The following is an 18,562-nucleotide window of genomic DNA, read 5'->3' as shown; positions in this document are numbered from 1 at the left end:
CCTCCCCGGGGCTGCTGTTTATTGGTTGCCATGGCAACGAGTCTCCCGTATGACGTTAAGCTGACAAACTGAGAAAAAATAATATATATATAAAATCATCCCGTTTTTCTACATTTTTCCCAGGACAAATTGCATCATTTGTTCGTGGAACGTGGCGATATTCAGAGCAATCATCAAATAGGATGAAATATTTCATAAAGTATAGAGGAGCCAAAGTTTGTACTGACAAGGATTCACTTGTGGATGTTGTGGCCACTTGTGCTAAATTTTGTGGATCGTAATTTCTACCAATTTAGATTTCTTCTTTGGGTCGTTAGAATATATTTACGTTAGTGTAGAACCAAAATTTGTAACTAATTGTTTGGAATTGTTTAGATTACGTTGTTAATTGTTAGAACCTCCCATTGTTTGGTAAACGCCTGGTGTGTGGACGGGAGGTTTGTAAAAGATTTTCTGACCACTTTTTAGAGCTTCAAACATCAAATTGAGATTATTTTTCGTTTTCGACTAAGTTGCAAAACATTTATAGCAATTATTCCGCTTCTACTTTTAACAAGAAGTAAATCATATATATATTTTTTCAAGACAATCAAATCAAACCCACCCACGGCCTTTGTTGGAAATTTTGGTTTTTGGAACACAGAAGGCCGCGACACAGAGGTCACTTATTCTGCTTTTGAAATGTCTGAGAACATTTTGATTGTTACAAAATCTCATGTTGTTGATGTTTTTAGCACTTGATCAAAATCAGACAATTAAAGGCAACTATGTGATAATTCTTCACAAAAAATATTACCAAATTCTGAAACTGTTTTCAACTGTAGGCAAGCATTCGGCAAATACATTTATTTATTTATTTTCTTTCATTGCCTGGCTGAAATGTCATGCAAAAAGAATGTCGCATAAACGTTTGGAGTTAAGTTGCAACTTATGCAGTCTCATGCTCTGAGTTCGCTGTTTTTGACATGCATTTTGAAATGCTGAAGGGTTTGGACAAAGAAGCCTTTTGTTTATGTATTTTGGTTGCTGTCCATGGTCCTGACAGTCAAATTTTCATATTAATTCATTTTATTTCCTCTGTTTTTTTTTTTTTTTTTTAAAGGTATTGTGGCCAGTTTCATGTTACATAACTTGGACTGGCAGCTCTCATTAAATGTAGACATTACAGGTTTTGTAAAAGCGCTTTCATAGACTTGCTTGATTTAACGGAGAGTCTCTCAGTGGGTCGAGAGCAGTGGCGTAAACAGACGCTTTGGGGGGTTCGGGTGCGCAAGTGGAAAAAAAGGAACCACAATGTCACCTTTCTGAAATGATGGCCTAAATGTTTTTTTTATTTTTTATTTTTTTTGCCAAAAATGATTATGGAAAATAATAACAATAATTACCATCTCTTTTTTTCTTTCTTTATTTTTTTTGCAAAAAAAAAAAAAGAGAGAGAGAGAGAGAGAGAAAGAAACAGACAAAAGAGAAAATCACTTTTGGTGAAAAACGACTTATGCCAAAAAATAGTTTTTGTCGCTAGGTGACGATATGGAGCCGCCGGCTGCTTAGGTTGTGTGAGACTAATTACAGGCACAGCTTGAGCATCGTGTATATGTATATAACCTATTTCAAGATCAACAGTCATATTCTGTCTGATGCAGATCCTTAAGAATGCCCACCTGAGGAAAAGAAAAGAAAAATCAACTCAAAACAAGTTTTAAATGCGTTCTTGTCGGACAAAATAACAGACAATTTTCAAGTAACATAATAGTAAAGGCGTAGTAATACAAGAACACGTTTTCAAATATCAATAAACTTTCAATCCTAACGAGCACAGGAGCTAGAAGACATTTTAGACAGACCAAATAAAACAAATCAGGGAGTCTTCATCGTCCTTCAAAAACCAGGCTAGCTGAGACCAAAGCACCAGACTGAAGACTTTGGTCATCCAGTTTTTAGTGGAAAGAGAGAGAGAAAAGAGAAAATCAGCCAATCATGCAAATAGAAATGACTGAGCTTGTTTTGATTTATCATGCAATTCATTGATGTGTTGCTAACAGCGACAGGCTGAAGCAACAAATCTGTGCCCAGCCCTCCCTGTCGGAAGATGAAAACAGGAAAATTGAGGAGAACCTATTAAAGGCTCAAGACCTAAGCAGAGGTTCGCTACTAACAGAAACATATGGTTAGAGTGGCCTAGTCAAAGTCCAGACCTAAATCCATCTGGCAGTCTATATAAGACTCGAAAGCTGCTGTTTACTTTTTTTTAATTAATAAACCATTTATCCTTCCACTGCGATGATTACGCAATGCTTTGTGTTAATCCATCACATAAAGTCCTGATGGGAGAAATGGGATTCAAGCTGCTCCCTTTGGAGTTCTTTCTCTTTTTGTTTCTTTTCCAAATGCCACTAGAGAGCGCCAGAGTGCGCAAATATACCGGTTATTATGGTTTGAAACTCTGGGATGCTGGAGTTATCTTGACCAAAACGAAAAGTTTCTCACCGCGAGAGTCAATGAACGGTCTGAGGCGCCGATACGATCGAGACAACAGGGGTCAAAAAGGTCAAGGAGTAGCGCTGAGGTCTGAACTCGGAGAGCACTGGGACTAAATGAGAAACCAAGATGCACAGACCCCCCCCCTTCTTAAACTCAACTCAGACACACACACACACACACCCACACACACACGCCTACACCCCCCCACACACGCACACACACACACGCAGTCTTGTTAGCAGAAACGGAAACATAGGAAGAGATATACTGCCCCCTGAGTGGTATGAGGCCCTTGAGGATCACTTCCCGCCTGAGCAGCTCTTCTAAAACGTTTGCAGAGGTCAAGTAAACAGTTTGTACTGAGCTGTCAGATCTCTCTCTCTCTCTCTCTCTCTCTCTCACACACACACTGTGTGTGTTTTCTGTCTTTAAACAAAACAAAAAAAGAAATCTCAAACTAGCATCATCCTCTCATACAGTGTGGTTTTGCCTACTCGGTAAAGTTCTCCTTGTATTCTCCGCTGATTGCATAATGTCAGAAAATGATTTCTGCTTATAAAGCTGGCCATGAGACTCGAAATCAATTAAAAAAATGGTAACACACATCACGGCTTGCAAGGAGAGACGCGCTCGGCTCTTCTTGCTGCTGAATTCCCATGTTTGACGACAGGTCCGTGTCGACCCCTTCCGTCCGTCACGTCCGTCCTCCGAATGAGTCACGGCCCGCGTGCTGATGCCCCTCTCTCCCGTGCGTGGAGGACATTATGCAAATTTCTCCGGGTGTCTGGGTTCCTCCGCTCCTCCGGAGTTCATTATTTGTAATTGCCAGACATGGCTGAGAACGCGGAGAATGCGAACCTGAAACCGAGCGCCGAGCCTCTTTTCCACGCAATCCATATTCAGGAAAATCCAGAGAATGTTCCCAATCCCCCCGGCCTTAGCAAAACATATGGAGATGGTGTAGATCTCCCTTTTCAGCATGTGTGTACACACACACACACACACAGAGTTAGATTGGCTCTATTATGTCTTGGAATAATGTAAACCAGCTTTGCCTGGTTTCGCCCTGCTTTCTGCTCCTGTCTCCATCTCTTTGGTTTCACAATGCACCGCTGACACGCAGCCATGGCAGCGGTTGTGGCAGCAGCAGCAGCAGTGTGGCCCCTACACCCAAAACACCCCTCTCTCCTCCCCCCCCCCCCCCCACAGTCCCCAGGCTGTTGGACCTCCACCACCCAAAAACAACGTTGGTGCAGACAGAAGGCTGGAGGAGAGGTAAAAACCCTTACTTTTTTTTTTTTTTTAAATGTACGATTTTAAATGTACGATTTAAAAAAACAAAACAAAAATCATGATACTGGACCGCTGGTTATCTTCTTCTGGCTGCCATGGCGCCTAATTGGTTGGGACGTGCTCCTTTCAGGTGTTTATTTTAGCTTCACGCAACTGATTTTGCTCCTGTTTTAACACTTAAGGTCACTTTTTAAAAAGTTTCTCCATGTTTCACACCTTTGAGTTGGGAAACATTAAGTAAATAAATCCATTTTGGTGACCATTTAGGTAAACATAAACCAAGAAAAAATAAAATAAAAGAAACTAAATGAATTCTAAGAACAAGGAGAAAATCAGTTAAAATTACATTTAGGAAAACATAAATTAAATGTTATTTGATAAATGTTTTTCTAAATGAACAAAAAAAACATCAATGAAATTCTGGTAAACATAAACAGCTTATGTATAAATAAAATAAAAATGGATAATTATAATCAAATAAACATTTATAGCTAGATAAATGATTAGATAAATAAGATTTCACAAGAAAGTAAATATATACCAAGAAAACGTACATAAAAAAAAATCAAATAAACATGCAGAAAATTCTACTAACTGAGAAAAAAGAAAATAATATATGATGTGATGGATGAGGTAAAAATCTGACATTGAGAAAGGGAAGAGTTAAGTTACAAAATACCGGCTTTATTTATTTTTTTAAAAATAAACAAACATGTACAATCACAATGCCAATTTCACTCACTGTTGTCAGATCTGTTTGTCCCTTCTTATAAAAATAAAAAACAAAATAAAAAAAAAATCCCCTTTATGAAACGTACCAGCAGAATCTAACCGCGTCGCTTTAGATGTCAGTTCCTGACAAGTGTTCATGAGAAGGAGCGTAACAATGGAAAATAACACGTAAACGTTACATAGGAGCAACACAAAGTACAAGTATACACACTGATTGTTAAATAATACCGGCTTTTTTTTTCTCTCCATGACAGTTTATTGCCCCCCAACAAAACAACAACAAGAAAAAGAATAACCTTTTTTCGTGAGGTGGGAGAAGAAGAAGAAGAAGAAGAAGAAGAAAAGAAAGAGGATGAAGACAGTATGGGATGTCAGTGCTGCGTTCATTTCCTGTTAGGTTGTCAAAAGTACAAAAAAAAAAAAAAAAAAATCAGACTACAAGACACGGGGGTAGCAAATGTTAACAAGGCCGTGTTTTAAAATCTGTTGGAAATATTTCTCTTCTGTTTGTTTTTTTTTTCTTTCTTTTTCAAGATATTTTATCGGCCGAGGCAGTCGGGGGCGGGCGGGGGGGAAACGCGACGTGACATTTTCCAATATCACGAAGCGAGTTTGGAAACATCCTCGGCTGAGGTCGCGTGCAAACCTTCAGTGAAAAGCTTGAACCCACTGATCCCGTGTTTCTCTCTACTGTTTTTTTTTTTTTTTTTTACACACACGCAAGGGGCTACATTACCTGCAAACATTAAATAACAAAAAGGCACGAAATGATACAATAATCTCAATTTTGTATTTTTTTTTTGTTGTTGTTGTTGCTTCAAATAAACACCAAGGGATCAGATGTATTTGGCCAAGTGTTATCCGTTTGGGCCGAGATGGCTGCGTTCAGGACCCAAAACCACGAGCTCTGCTGGCAGCCAGCCGCGAGTGCTGCTAGAAATAAAACAAGAAGTAAGTGCTTTTATCAAACAAACATACAAGTCTCCCATATTTTTTTTTTTTTTTGGTCACCAGTTTGCTGCCAGCAGCTGAATCCAATCACCTCGTTTTTTGTTTTGCACTTTTTCCCTGAACCCCAGCACTTTTTTGCAGACGTGCTCCTTGTATTGCTGCAAGAGAATGTTGTTTTAGGCTGGGACGTTAGATATTAAATCTAAAAAACTGTAGATAAATAAATGTCTGAAGGAATGTCATGGTTTTAATTTTGTATATATTTTTTTTACTTTCCTTGCTTTCTCTCTCTTTCTCGCTCTCGGCGTGTGTGTCACGCACTAACCCCAACTTTTTCAAAGTCATCTTCTGCACATGATATGAAAGCTATAATAACCTTGGCGTGTGTAAGCTATAATCTCGAGTGAGCCTTTCAGCCAGGCTGGATATGAAAAACAAAAAAACAAAAAAAGAGAGAGAGAAAGACAGGGAGAAAGAGAAGCAGATATAGATAATTTCATTCGGGGATAATTCCAGTCCTGAGGAGTTTATGTATCACAAAAAAACAACTGAGCCTTAAAAAACAAAAAACAACAACAACAAAAAACGGTCTGACCTGACGCCGTAACTTGTACCACCAGGCGCATCCATCTTTGGACTCGCTTCGATTGTTCTCATATTGTCAGGAAAAGCAGTTTGTAAGTGCACGCCAGATGAGACAAAATTTAAAAAAAAAGAGAAAATTTCCATAAACGGATAATTATTTTCTTCCCCACCGAAGCTGGCTTTAATGCCGCGTTGCCGAGAGGCACGACGCGAGTTATTGCTCAATAAATACCAAAGGTTTCATTCCGAGCCAAATGTGTGTCGACGCCTACCGAAGATGTTGGCCTCCTAATGTGTCGAGCAGTTACACTGAATTTATTTGTTTTTTTCTTTAACACATCAGAAGAAAACGTGTTGCAATACTCTCCGGAAACTCGATTTTGTATTCCAAGCGATTATTATTAAATCTTTTCAGGAGGGGGGGGGGGGGGGCAACTATAGCAACGACAACAACAACAAAGAAAAAAAAAAAAACTCTTTAAATTACCTATCAAAGATAAAATTAACTTAGTCATATAGATGCATCAAAAATATTCAGATTACACTTCTTCGACTCAAGTTTCAAATACAATACATAATTTATGGCTTTTATAAGTTAAAACTAGAGAAAAAACAAACATACAAACAAAAAAAACAAAAAAAAACGCTTCAATCTACATCAACGTCATAACCCACAATGTACAAGTTAAATTAATTGGTTTAGAGCAAAATGAATGTCCACGCCGCTTTTTGGTAACACACATCTGCTACTCAGTGCTTAGGTTGCATCTCGATATTGTACAAAAACATGCTCTGCAAAAAAAAAAAAAAAAAAAAAGCCTTAATAAAGTACAAACACGTTACAAAAACAAACAAACCAAAAGGGGCAGTCTTTTACAAATGTCGACGCAGCATCCCTTAGCTGGTGGGGCTGCCCTAAAAACTGAAACAACGTCCCGTCTGCGTGGGCTTGGTGAATCAAAAATTGTTTTAGTTTTTTTTGTGTGTCTTTTCTTCTCATTATTGCTGTGAGAATGGTTCCCTTTGTAGTGCCTCGGTCCAAACACATTCCAAGAAGACAAGTCGGTGCAAGTCTGGTCTTTTATTTCATTTTTCCAACTCCCTCCACCCTTCCCCCATCATCATCATCATCATCATCATCATCATCATCTCTGCTTTAATTTCCAAGCAGAAGGTGGAGATAGCCGAGGAGAGGACCCCAAAAAAACAACCAAAAAAAGAAAAGAAAGAAATCCCCCTGTTCATGATATGAAAAAACAAAAGGGGGTTTTGTGCTTGTAAACCGCGACATCACTTGATTTGTCATCCGCGTGTCCCCCTGGTCTTTCCTCAGTACGGCCTCCAGACCGCTTCGTCCATGCGGCCGCCGGGGTTCAGCACGGTCGGCGAGTTGCTGTGGCTCCCGTCGCCGTCCACCCCTCCCTCCGTCTGGCTGGGCAGGTTGGGGTTCACCAGCGAGGTGCCCGTGGAGGCGCTAGTGCAAGGCGGCACCATCCGAGACGGCGAGCGGTCGCCGCCGGGCACCATGGAGAACTGGTACGAGTTGGAGGAGGCGCCGTAGTACAGATACGGCGTGCTGCTGGTCTGGAAGGGTCCGCTCTGGCTCTGGGTGGAGCCCGGGTACGGCGGGGGGAGGTAGGTGTGGTAGTGGGCGCTGCCGAGCGTCATGGCCGAGGTGACGGGCGGGGTGTAGGTGAAGGTGGCCGGGTAGTGCATGCGCGGGCTGGAGAAGCGGCTGTCCGTGATGGAGGAGAGGCTCGGGAACTGGCGCTCGAACTGGCCGGGGAACGGACTCAGGTCGGAAGACCCTGAAAAAAAACACGGATGAAGGAGAAACATCGTTATCAACGCGGGGATCTCATACATACGGTCAACTTTAGGAGGTTTTTGGAACATTACGGCAATCGGTCAGTGTATTTAATTGGAGTGGCATTAAGCCAACAAAAGGAAAGTAGTAGATAATCAGGAAGTAGGACAGCCTTTCAAGAATCCCTCCACAGAATAATGAGCGAGTCACTTTAACAACACAAAGTCTTACAAAGTATTTTTGGTTTAGTTTCTAGTGCAAACATCTTAGTACACTGGAAGTAAACAAAACTAACTCATAAGTAACATTTCTGCAAGAAATTATTTACTTATTTTAAGTAAATAATTCCTTAATACAGATAAAAAGTACTAGTTGCATTGGCAGATTATTTCACTTAAGACATTTTTCCCATGTCATAAGTGAAATAATCTGCCAATAGTGGTTCCATTGGTAGATTTAGGGTTTCTGCAAAATATAAGTTCTGTTGGACATGTTTGGGTTTGTTTGTTTTTGAGATTTCTTCTTCTACAACCAAACAAAATAAGTTTAATTGGGATTTTTTAAATTTTTTAATAGACCAATACAAAGTAGGACATAACTGTGAAGTGAAAGGAAACTACACATGGCTTTAGAAAATAAACAAACAACAACTGTGGTGTCCTGGGAATTGTTTGCACAAGCAGCTTTCCCTGCACATTACAGCTGCAAGTCTTTTGCGGTACGTCTGTGCTAGCGTTGCACACAAGTTTTTCCTCGAAGCTAGCTGACACTTAACCCAGAGTGGATATAAAAGAGGCAGCGCTTCGTATTTTCCAGGCACGTCGTTTCCAGTTTTGACAAAAAGACTCGAAAGAAATCCGACGCCCTGAAATTGCCGCCTGTCTCTTTAAGAAGCAAAAGCTCCTTCCGACACTCGGCACGTCATCACAACAACCTTTCTTGTTTACTGCCGCTTTTAGGAGAGTTGGGCTGAGGAACACTTGGTGTGATGAGCTCAGCGGACAACCAGATGTCTGCTGATAGCTGCTGCCGCTAGTCTGGAGGAGACGAGTGGGAGCAAGTATTTAGACGTTGCCAAATGGTTGCCACGGGAGATTTAAGGATTCCCCAAAGACGCATGAAAGAATCAAATCAATGCTCCAGCTACGTTTTTCATGAGGGAACAAAATGACATAAAGCTAAAGAAAAAGTACATTTTTAATTATTTAAGAGTCTTACAGGTTTTCTGACTCAATGACCCAACATATAGCTCATCCATATTCTCATCGCCTTTTCCTCTCCCTAATGAAGAAGTAAAGTTTGACACACTTTCAAATTTTTTTTTTGGGGGGGGGGGGGGGGGGGGGGGGGGGGGGAATTTAACCAAGCTTGAAAACCACTTAAAAAAAGAAAGAAAAAAAAGACGTTATTAAATTTTGAATTACTTTGTGCCTCTCTCTCTCACATAAAATCCTAATAAAATAGTTTGCGGTTGTCACGTGGCGAAATGTGAAAAAGGCCCAGCAGCTCATTGCACGGCACTGCAGTTACACTTTTTTATTATTTTTTTTAGCGTGTCAGTTTTAAAACCTCTTGTAGAATAATTGAATTTAATAAATTCGTCTCTTGAGAAATTACAAAAAAACCAAAACAAAACCCTGCTGTAAATTTAACAGTCATTTCCAGCCCGATATGTGTATTCATCAATTTGCAAAATTAACGTTGCGGTTTATGGAATAGCACTTATCTATAAATACTATCTGAATCACCGTTCCTGAGTTTTGATAACCTCTGCTGAGCCGCACATTCCCTAATGTATTTACACATCCGCGCTCCTCTGTGTGTGTGTGTTGGCGCATGTTTACCTGTCTAAATTATTGTTTATATGCGTGTGGAGCCGGTTTGTGTGTGCGTGTGCCGAGAGTGGATGTGTGTGAATACTGTATGCACATAAAAAAAAAAAGAAAAAAAAAAGAGAGGCAAGTTGGGATGAATCAGGAGCTGCACATGTGGAAACACTTTGTGCAGAAACAGTTTCCATGAGATCCATAATGAGGCAGGGCTGAGCTCTGATGTGGCTCCTCTCCTCGCCTCCCATCGGCTCCAGTGTGTGCACGCGTTTGCGCGCGCGCGTGTGGGGGCGCGCGCACGGGTGTGTTTGTGTGCGACGGAGAGAGCCGAGCGGGAGCTGCTCCATCTCACCCTTCGTTCCTCTTTTCGCTTCATCCCTTAAAAAATACCCAAAAAACCACTAACTGGCTGCGGCGAGCTTCGCGCTGGGCGAAGAGTTGAAGGAGAATAGGAGGTCCTCCTCCTCCTCCTCCTCTCTCCCCTCCATCCGTCTCCTCTCGGTGGTTTAGTCCAGCCATGGCGCTCTTATCATAAATCACAAGGCGTCTTCCGTGTCACCATGTCTGCTCCGAGAGGACAGGGGGGTTGGGTTGGTGGAGAGGTGGAGAGGAGGGCTGCGGTGTTTATGTGCAGGGAGGGATTGCGAAGCCGGGGTTTGTCGCTAGCGTCAGATAGCATATGCTGCCAATTAGGGCCCTTAAACTTCCTCTTTCCACCAGATTTGTTTGATTCAAATAGCAATCGTGGGCGACTGTCTCTGTTGTGGGGCAGAAGTGTGATCTCAGTGCTGTTCAATAAAATACCGACTCTTGTTTTATAACTTTAAAAAAAAAAAAAATTCTGGCCTACCCCGTTGCTCAGAGGGGCCCTGTGATGATGAGCCAGATCAAACTTTATTAGCTGAGAGGAAACCAGAGTGTAACAGTGTCTAAATGTTTGGAGGGGCTTTTCAAACAGCGAGGCGTCATTTCCGAATTAGGTGTTATGACTCGGTTTGATGAACTTTTGCGACCACTGCTCAGCACATGGGCTGGGTTGCTAACGGGGGCGATATTAAATATTTTCCAGGACTATGGTGCCATTTCACAGCACCATCGAGCAACTATGTCACCTTCAGTTAGTATAAAATAAATGCTAAGCATAACTTTTGAGTATTTGGGCCTCTGTCTCTTTAAGAAGCTCCTGCTCTTAAAGGAGCAATGCTTCTCATTAGGCATCATAATTATATTTACAACCGTTCTTAGCAGCATTGGACCTAGAAGCAGTTTGCATGATGCGTTTAGAGGACTTGCAGTTCCACCAGACGTGTGCCAACTGCTGCTGCCGCTAGTCTGGAGGAGCTGAGTGGGGCAGAAGCTCGGCTCGATTCGGCATTGTTCTCTTAAGGCGCAGCGTCAGAAAGAGTAGGAGCTTCTTAAAGAGACAGACGACCAACTTCAAGGCGTTAAATTGTGAAGCAAAATGTCTTTTTAGTCATGTTTGATATATACAACTGATGGTACCGTAGTTACTTGATTGTGCTATAAGATGGCACTGTGTGTAGAAAGTACATAACCCTGACCCTTTAATTATTATGTGGAAGGACAGTGGATAAACATCATAATCTCACCATACACCTTCCAGGGTGTTGTCATTTCCGAGAGGCAGACAGAGGCCTCTGGTAACTCTGGAGGAGCTGCAGAGCTCCAGAGCTCATCTGAAAGAGCCCGTTACCACGGCAACTACAAAGTGGAGCACTCCGCAAATCAGACCCGTATGGACGAGTAGCGAGGAGACTTCTTGGACGAAAGCTTCAGAAAGTTCCTTGTAAAGTTGACCTCAAAGATCACACAGGAGGAGACCCAACACGTGACCCAAACTGAACTTTTTTTTTTTTTTTTTTTTTTTTGACCCAAATGCAAAATGCTAAATATGTCGGAAAACTGTCTCATTTCATGGAGCACACCTTCCCGAAGGTGAAACATTCAGGCTATGGATATTATATTTTATTCTAAATCAGACATAGAGAAGTTGGTGAAATGGCGGAAAATTGATTAATATGATTTTTAAAAAAGAAAGACACATTCTGAAGACTTTTCATTTAACCACCTTAGCTTGTTTTACATCATATTAGAAATACATAAACATTAACAAATAACTCAACTCCTTTTCGAAACAAATAAACAAACATTTTCTTGCCTAAAATTGCATGACATGGCTCTCATTTAGTTTGCATTTGATCATTTGTAGCAAAGGATGCATCAGCAGATAAAAAAACTGCTATGAACATGTGAAAAGCTCAGTCCCTGACTTACATCAACACAGTGCAACTACATAATAATAATAATAATTATATTTTGATTATGAACTGTACAGCAAATGGTGCTTAATAAGAGATTTTGTTTTATTTCACTGAATCCGAACCGGGTGAAGCTAAAACGGCCACTTCACGCTTTGTGTTAAAACATATTTACAGAAAAAGAACTTTTTTTTTTTAAATCTTAAATGCAAAATGTAGTTATTTTTTATACAGTTCTTTCTTAATTACTGCTCAGAGTGTTTTTCTTTTAGCAAATTTGAGCCCGTATACTCCAGTTAACAATTAATCAATGTCTAAATTAGTTGACGTTTATTTTACTAATCGATTCATCTCGATTAATCAAAATTCAGCCCTGCTTAGAATGGCCTAGTCAAAGGCCAAAACTAAGTCCAGCTAAAAATTTGTGCAAAGTCTTACATTTACAGATAGTCTACTGCAAGCTACAGAGTAGAATTGAAAAACAAAACAAAAAAAACCCAAAAGCTGAGACATACCCCAAGGAAGGGTGGCTCTATAAAGTATTGGCAACATTTTATTTTCCTTCTACTTTCCAATTATGCGCTGCAGCTCGCTTGTCAATCGTATTACGTGCAACTGAAATAGCGGTTGAAAAGTGACAAATTGTGAAAAACTTAAAGGGGGCGTATCAGTTTCTGTTCGCGGTACAGATAATGTTTCGGAGCCTCCTGACAAGGTGTCAACACGATCTCTGGAGCTCAGCGAGCCTGAGGCGCATCACCTCGCGCAGGTGTGCGAGCGGGGGCGTCGGGGTCGGGAGGGGGGAGAGGCCGGGCTTTGGAACGTGTGCGCATGCTCTCTCGTGCACATCTGTCACTCGGAGAACAAAAGCCCCGGCGCTCACGAGATGAAAGGCCGAGGGGGGGGGTAAAGACCGAGCTAATCAGAGCTGACAGGGCAGCTGGCTGGGTTTCTGATGCAGAGTCACACGGCTGCAGCGCTTAATCACTCGCCCTCGCTCGGGGCACATAAACATACTAACACACACGCACACACACACATGGAGAGGAGGGTGAAGTATGCTAGAACAAGGAAACAGAGAAAAAGGAAGTTAGAGAGAGAGAGAGAGAGAAAGAAACCTACACATGGCAGCAAGTCAAACAGGTGTACGGGGGGGAGAAACTTGTTTGGCGGCATGTGAGAGTTTTCAAGGAGTTTCCATTCACGTTGGAGACAAATCGGGACGCAGACGCCGCAGTCAGCGTGAAGACAGCGGCTAATGCAGTTACCCAGAATGCTTCGAGAGAGCGGCGTGTCGCTGTAAAGACACTTTATTTGTCAGCCATGAGCCTGTTATTATCCCGAGGCCTGTTATTACCCATGCTCCTCTGGGATCAAAGGTGCAGAGCGAAAAAGGAAACAACCTCTTTTCCTCTCCTCTGTTAGCGAGGCGACCAGACTCATGTTAGCAGCAACTTGCTGATAAGTGCTGGGGTTGTTTTGTATTGTTTTCTGGGGGAGGAGGACCTTTTTATTAGCATCAGTGTGTAAAAGTGTGAATGCCCGTCTGAAATCAGATTTTTACACGTATTACCGTATATAATTTTTTTTTTTACACCAGTTAGGACTATCAGATTTTTTTCAGTTTGCCTTTTTTTTCATTTTATTTATAGCTTTCTTCTAATGCAGAAGTTTACATACAGGTCATTTGCCTACTGTTTGGTAGCATTGCCTTTTAGTTTGGGTGCCGTAGAACTCTTTTTCATTTTGGGTCATATCAAAAATCTGAATGTTCTTAAACTATTTAAACTGTTGAAATATCAATAAATAGCTGCTCCTCCAGGATTTTGTGATTGTTTTAGCGTTTTTTTTTTGCTATCAAAAATGTAGATTTTGTGGTAATAATTTGGAAATATTTGGAAGGAATTTTTACGATATTTGCACTAATGTACAACATTAAATGTGACTTTTTATTACTCGCCGTATGAATTACGGACTGTAACTTCACATAAATAAAGTACGGCTGAGGCGGCAGTAACTTAAATTCAGTGGTTTTGATCAGTTGTGAGAAAATTTGCAGTAAAATCAGAAATTTATTTGGAGATTTGTTGATTTTGTGTGAATTTTGGAAATCTGTGAAAAACTGGAGGGACTTATTGATGTAATTTGAAGTCTAGAGGGCCACATAAAAAGCTATGGCGGGCCAGATTTGGCCCCCGGGCCTTGAGATTGACGTAGATGAAATATATCGGATACTCTCCCAACACTAGCTTGCTGGAATCTTGGCTCATTCCTGCTGACAGAGCTAGACGAGTGTGTCAGATGTTTAATCCGTCTTTTTGATGAACACCTTTTTAGCTCTGACCAAAACATTTTCTGGAGGACTGAGATCATTCTGAAACACTGACTTTGTTGTCTCTAGGCCACTTTGTAGCCAGCTTGGCTCTTTGCTTAGGGTTGTTGTCCATTTGGAAGACGTGAACTTCCTGGCTGAAGTCTGAAAATGATGACAATATTTCCTCAAAATGTTCTTTCCTCAAAATGTCACCATTTTCTTAAAGGTGTACAGCAAAACACCCAAACAACATGATTCTGTCACTATGGTACTTCATACTGTGTTTATATCCCATTTTCCCCTCCCAAAGTAGCAATAAGCACTGTAGTCAAACCTTTCAATTCTAGTTTCATCAAATCAAACACAAGTCTCTGAAAATGTACGTCCTTATTCCAGAGTTCATTTGTAAATTGTAAACTGCTTTTTTATGTTTGTCTTGGAGTACCGACTCCTTCCTTACTGAGTGTCTTTTCAGTAAATGTTGGTAAATAATTTTTTCACTATGGATAATAACTCTCTGTTACCTCCTTTGGCTAGCATCTGCCTCTGTTCTGTAGTTAATTTTCACATTTCACAGCAAAAACGCAGTCATCTTTGGGACAGGACAAATGGTCATTTTGACCAAATATTTTCCCATCTTTGACCAGTTTTTCTAAAATGCTGATGGCAAAATCTGAAGGAAATCTATCAGAAATGTTCGACTTTATGCCATTTTCATTGACTTGGATACTGAACTCAATGCTATCTGGGAGTTGATTGAAAATTAAGGACAGTTGGGCGTCCTTAATTGGGTTGGGTTGCGTAGGGGACAGTGCGACCCATGTTTGGAGGCCTTGAGTCCTCGACGCGGCCGTCGCGGGTTCGACTCCCAGACCAGGCGATGTTTGCCGCATGTCTTCCCCCCCTCTTCTTCCCCCTTTCCTGTCAGCCTGCTTTCATATAAGGGACACTAGAGCCCACAAAAGACCCCCTGGAGGGGTACAAAAAAAAATAATAAAAAAATTATTTTTATAATTAAGGACAGTTGACTATGGGACAGTTGACTATGGGTCACAGACCAGTGCAACAGAACCGCTGGTGCAGAAGGAGCTAATGCCACACAACTTCCTTCCACCGAAGCAAAGCCTTGAGGGGATCAGGAAACCCCTCATTCACATCAGTCTGAGAAATGTTCCCCGATTTCAAAACTTTGGTTGAAGCTTTGCTTGTAATACACGACTTCACTGTTGCATCAGAGCGCAGATTCAGCATCCAGATCGACATTAAAACAGCCATGAGAAGATATTCTGTCCGAGGCAAAAATCCAAACCCTCTGCAACTGGACTAGAGACATTTGATTACTCGCAAGTGGATTAAAAAGTTGCATGTGTTCACCTAATTTCTGGGCGATGTTGCGATGCAGATTCTCTGTTCAGCTGGTTAACAGCGTTGCCTCGTCTTGCGAGAGAAAGAAGCTCCAAAAAAAGCCCAACTGGAGAAGATTTCAAGGTGGTTTTCCAGCATATACCCGAGTATAACCCTGCATCACTGCAAACTACACACCATTAGTGTTCTGATTCATTGTGGGTAGCTTGATATAATCTTTTTTTTCTGAAATAAAGTCAAGCCAAAATAAGCAACTTCACGTTCAAAAACAAGCCCAAAAAAACGCAACCTGCGACTCTTTAAATTTGCAAGAGACTTTAGAAAAACAACAACAAAAAAAAAACAGGACTAAAGTCACTCAAAATACGCAGAGCTGGCGACACTTCTTGTTTGGACTGAATGTTAATTAGACTGAATGAAAAATAACCGCAAATGAATATGTCATTATTATCATTTTATAAGCAGATCATGACAGGATTTTAAATTTTTTTTTAACCTCGTCAGTCAAAATGACCGGAAATGAAAGAGTGTAGCGCAGGGGTGCCCAAAGTCGGTCCTCAAGGCCTGGATCCTGCACGTTTTAGTTCTCTCCCTGGTGGTACCAACACCCTTTTCAGCAAGTCAATGTTCTTCTCAGGCCTTTTAATTAGCCATCATTTGATCCAGGTGTGTTAAACCAGGGAGAGAACTAAAACATCAGGATGCCGGCCCTCGAGGACCCACTTTGGGCACCCCTGGTCTAGCTCAACCTCTGCACAGAACCCCTTCATGAACGGCCTGACGGCTGGACATTCCAGCGCTGTTTAGAGTTGTCTGTAGTTATTTGTCAAGATGAATAGTTCAAGTCATTCAGAGACACAGAGTTGTGTCTCTGTCTAACTCAAGTGTTGTTAATCAGCCAATCAGAAGCTTACAAAGCCAGGACATTAGCCTCTTAGCTGTTCGAGATTCTGCAAAGTTTTTTGAGTGTGTATGAATTTTCTCTCCCTCGTTGGTTTGGCATTTAAAGCAGTCGGCCATTCAAATTGATTCGTAAGAGGAAACCTTCCGTCTGATTTAATGCTCCACAGTGAGAGGACCTGCGTTTATGCGCTTTCGTGATGCATTAAGATGTTAGACGTTTATCTTTCCCTAGAGAGTAATGGCTCTACCTGGCAATCGTCTAGGCACGTCACTGATGGCAGGCAGGCCCGTGCCTCGGCTGGAGGAGAGGGGGGTGGTGGAGTGGACAGAGGGGGACGCCATGGGACTCAGGTAGGACGGGTACGGCTGTTCGTACGACCACGGAGGAGAGGACTGGGACTGACGAGGGTCTGATGGGAAGAAAAGAAGCAAGGAAAGGAAGCAAAAGAAAAAGGAAGCAAGGAAAAAAAAAGGGAGAATAATTACAAGTGCCCCAACATGCACATTCAAACACTCCAATCAGTTTCGCTAAAGTCAGACATTTACAGCAGCTTTAGACTTTGTTTCCCCTCCCTCTTCCCCCTTGTCTCTTTTCATCTGTAGTTTTATTTAGGATTACAGATATCACTGTGTATTCTGGAAAAGGTCTCGCCAGTGACACAACCAATGTTTACCTCTGAAGAGAAGATCTTCCTGTTTGCTTTATAAAACTGTGTGCTCGCAGCTGAGAAACAGAAAAGCCTCGCTGGCCCGGGTCCAGGATGTAAACACGCCACGCTAAATACCACAGCGTGCTAGACTCTGTTATTGTGTCTGTGCAACGACACAACAGACCGTGAAGGCTTTTTCTTTTCTTCAGAAAGACTGCAAGCTGCAGTTTGTTCTTCTTAAGGCTACTGGAAGAATAGACTTTGTATTTAGTTTAATAAATGAAGTTGGGCTTGAGAGGGGGGTGAAAGAAAAACACAACAGCAAGCAGGCAGAAAGTTGATATGCAGTGCCAAGAGAAGCTTTTCCGCTTTTTGTCACGTTACGGTGTTAAACTTCAGTGTAGTTTATAGGGATTTTATGTGAAACAAAGCGGTGCGTTATTGCAACGTGGAAGGAAGAAGATGCCTTTCGAATATTACCTACAAAAAATAAAAAATAAAAATAAGGAAACAGATTCTCAATTGGATTTCAGTTTAAACTTTCTCCGCCTTGTTCAACACAAAGAACCCCAACAGCACCACCCTGCCACCACTATGTTACACAACAAGGATGCAATGTTATTTTTATGCTATTTATCCTTCTACAGTCAAGCACAACTTTGTGTTCATCTCCCGATGAAATGCATTGAGGTTTAGCGGCTGCTATGTGAAAAAAAAAAAAGAAAAAGTAAAGGCTTTAGCCATGGCACTGTTCTGCATTAAAAACAAAGGACAAAAAGTGCAAGCAGATGAAAATGTACAGCTAGAAAAGTTTAGGGGGAAAAAAGCGTAAGAGGTTGAGTCGAAATGGGAATTTTACTCTTACTTTACGTTTTCAAAAACTAAAAAGATCTGAATATCATTCGGTAAAACGGGTCTGCGTTTTAAGCCAGAGCGTGTAACACACGCTGCCTCTAACGATCCCCTTAGAAGCACTACAATGCCCGGCTCCAAAAATAACTGAGACTTAAATAACCACGTGCGACGGGTTTCCCGATTTGGGAGCGATCGGGTGGCGGCCGTGCCCGACCGTGAGAGATGGAGTTACCGTCTGAGCTGGAGACTGATTGAGCGACGGGGCAGAGAGGGACAGGCAATCTCAGACGCAACATAACACGCTCCGCAGACTCTCGTGCCGTCAGGCCGCGGCTCCAGTTGGGGTTTGATGTTTCACAGCGGACCTCCAAGTGGTTCGGCCGGACAATGCTTGGCAAACGCTCAGCGGTCATAAGGGTTGTGGTGCGAGTTGGAGATTAGTCTCGAGCATCTTCGGTGTCGCATTTCCAACGCATTGTTAAAGAGGACAAAATGTTTCAAGTGCCTTGTCTTGACAT

General features: G+C 41.7%; 1 protein-coding gene across 7 annotated transcripts in view; it reads right to left on the bottom strand.

Moving 5' to 3' along the window:
* Positions 1-4,437: 4,437 nt before the first annotated feature.
* The window catches only part of runx2b (RUNX family transcription factor 2b), a 63,508-nt gene continuing 49,383 nt past the window's right edge, over positions 4,438-18,562 (bottom strand). For 5 of the 7 annotated variants that reach the window (XM_032585360.1, XM_032585357.1, XM_032585356.1 and 2 more), the window contains 2 exons: positions 16,788-16,949; positions 4,438-7,850 (listed from right to left, as the gene is read on the bottom strand). In XM_032585360.1, the coding sequence (XP_032441251.1) occupies positions 7,372-7,850; positions 16,788-16,949 (641 nt within the window). In that variant the 3' untranslated portion in view covers positions 4,438-7,371. The remainder of the gene's footprint in view (positions 7,851-16,787; positions 16,950-18,562) is intronic. The other 2 variants (XM_032585359.1, XM_032585361.1) reach the window with 1 other exon arrangement.

Source organism: Xiphophorus hellerii, chromosome 15 (genome assembly GCF_003331165.1).
Source record: "Xiphophorus hellerii strain 12219 chromosome 15, Xiphophorus_hellerii-4.1, whole genome shotgun sequence".
Classification (NCBI taxonomy): domain Eukaryota; kingdom Metazoa; phylum Chordata; class Actinopteri; order Cyprinodontiformes; family Poeciliidae; genus Xiphophorus; species Xiphophorus hellerii.
This window is presented reverse-complemented; position numbering and strand designations above follow the sequence as displayed.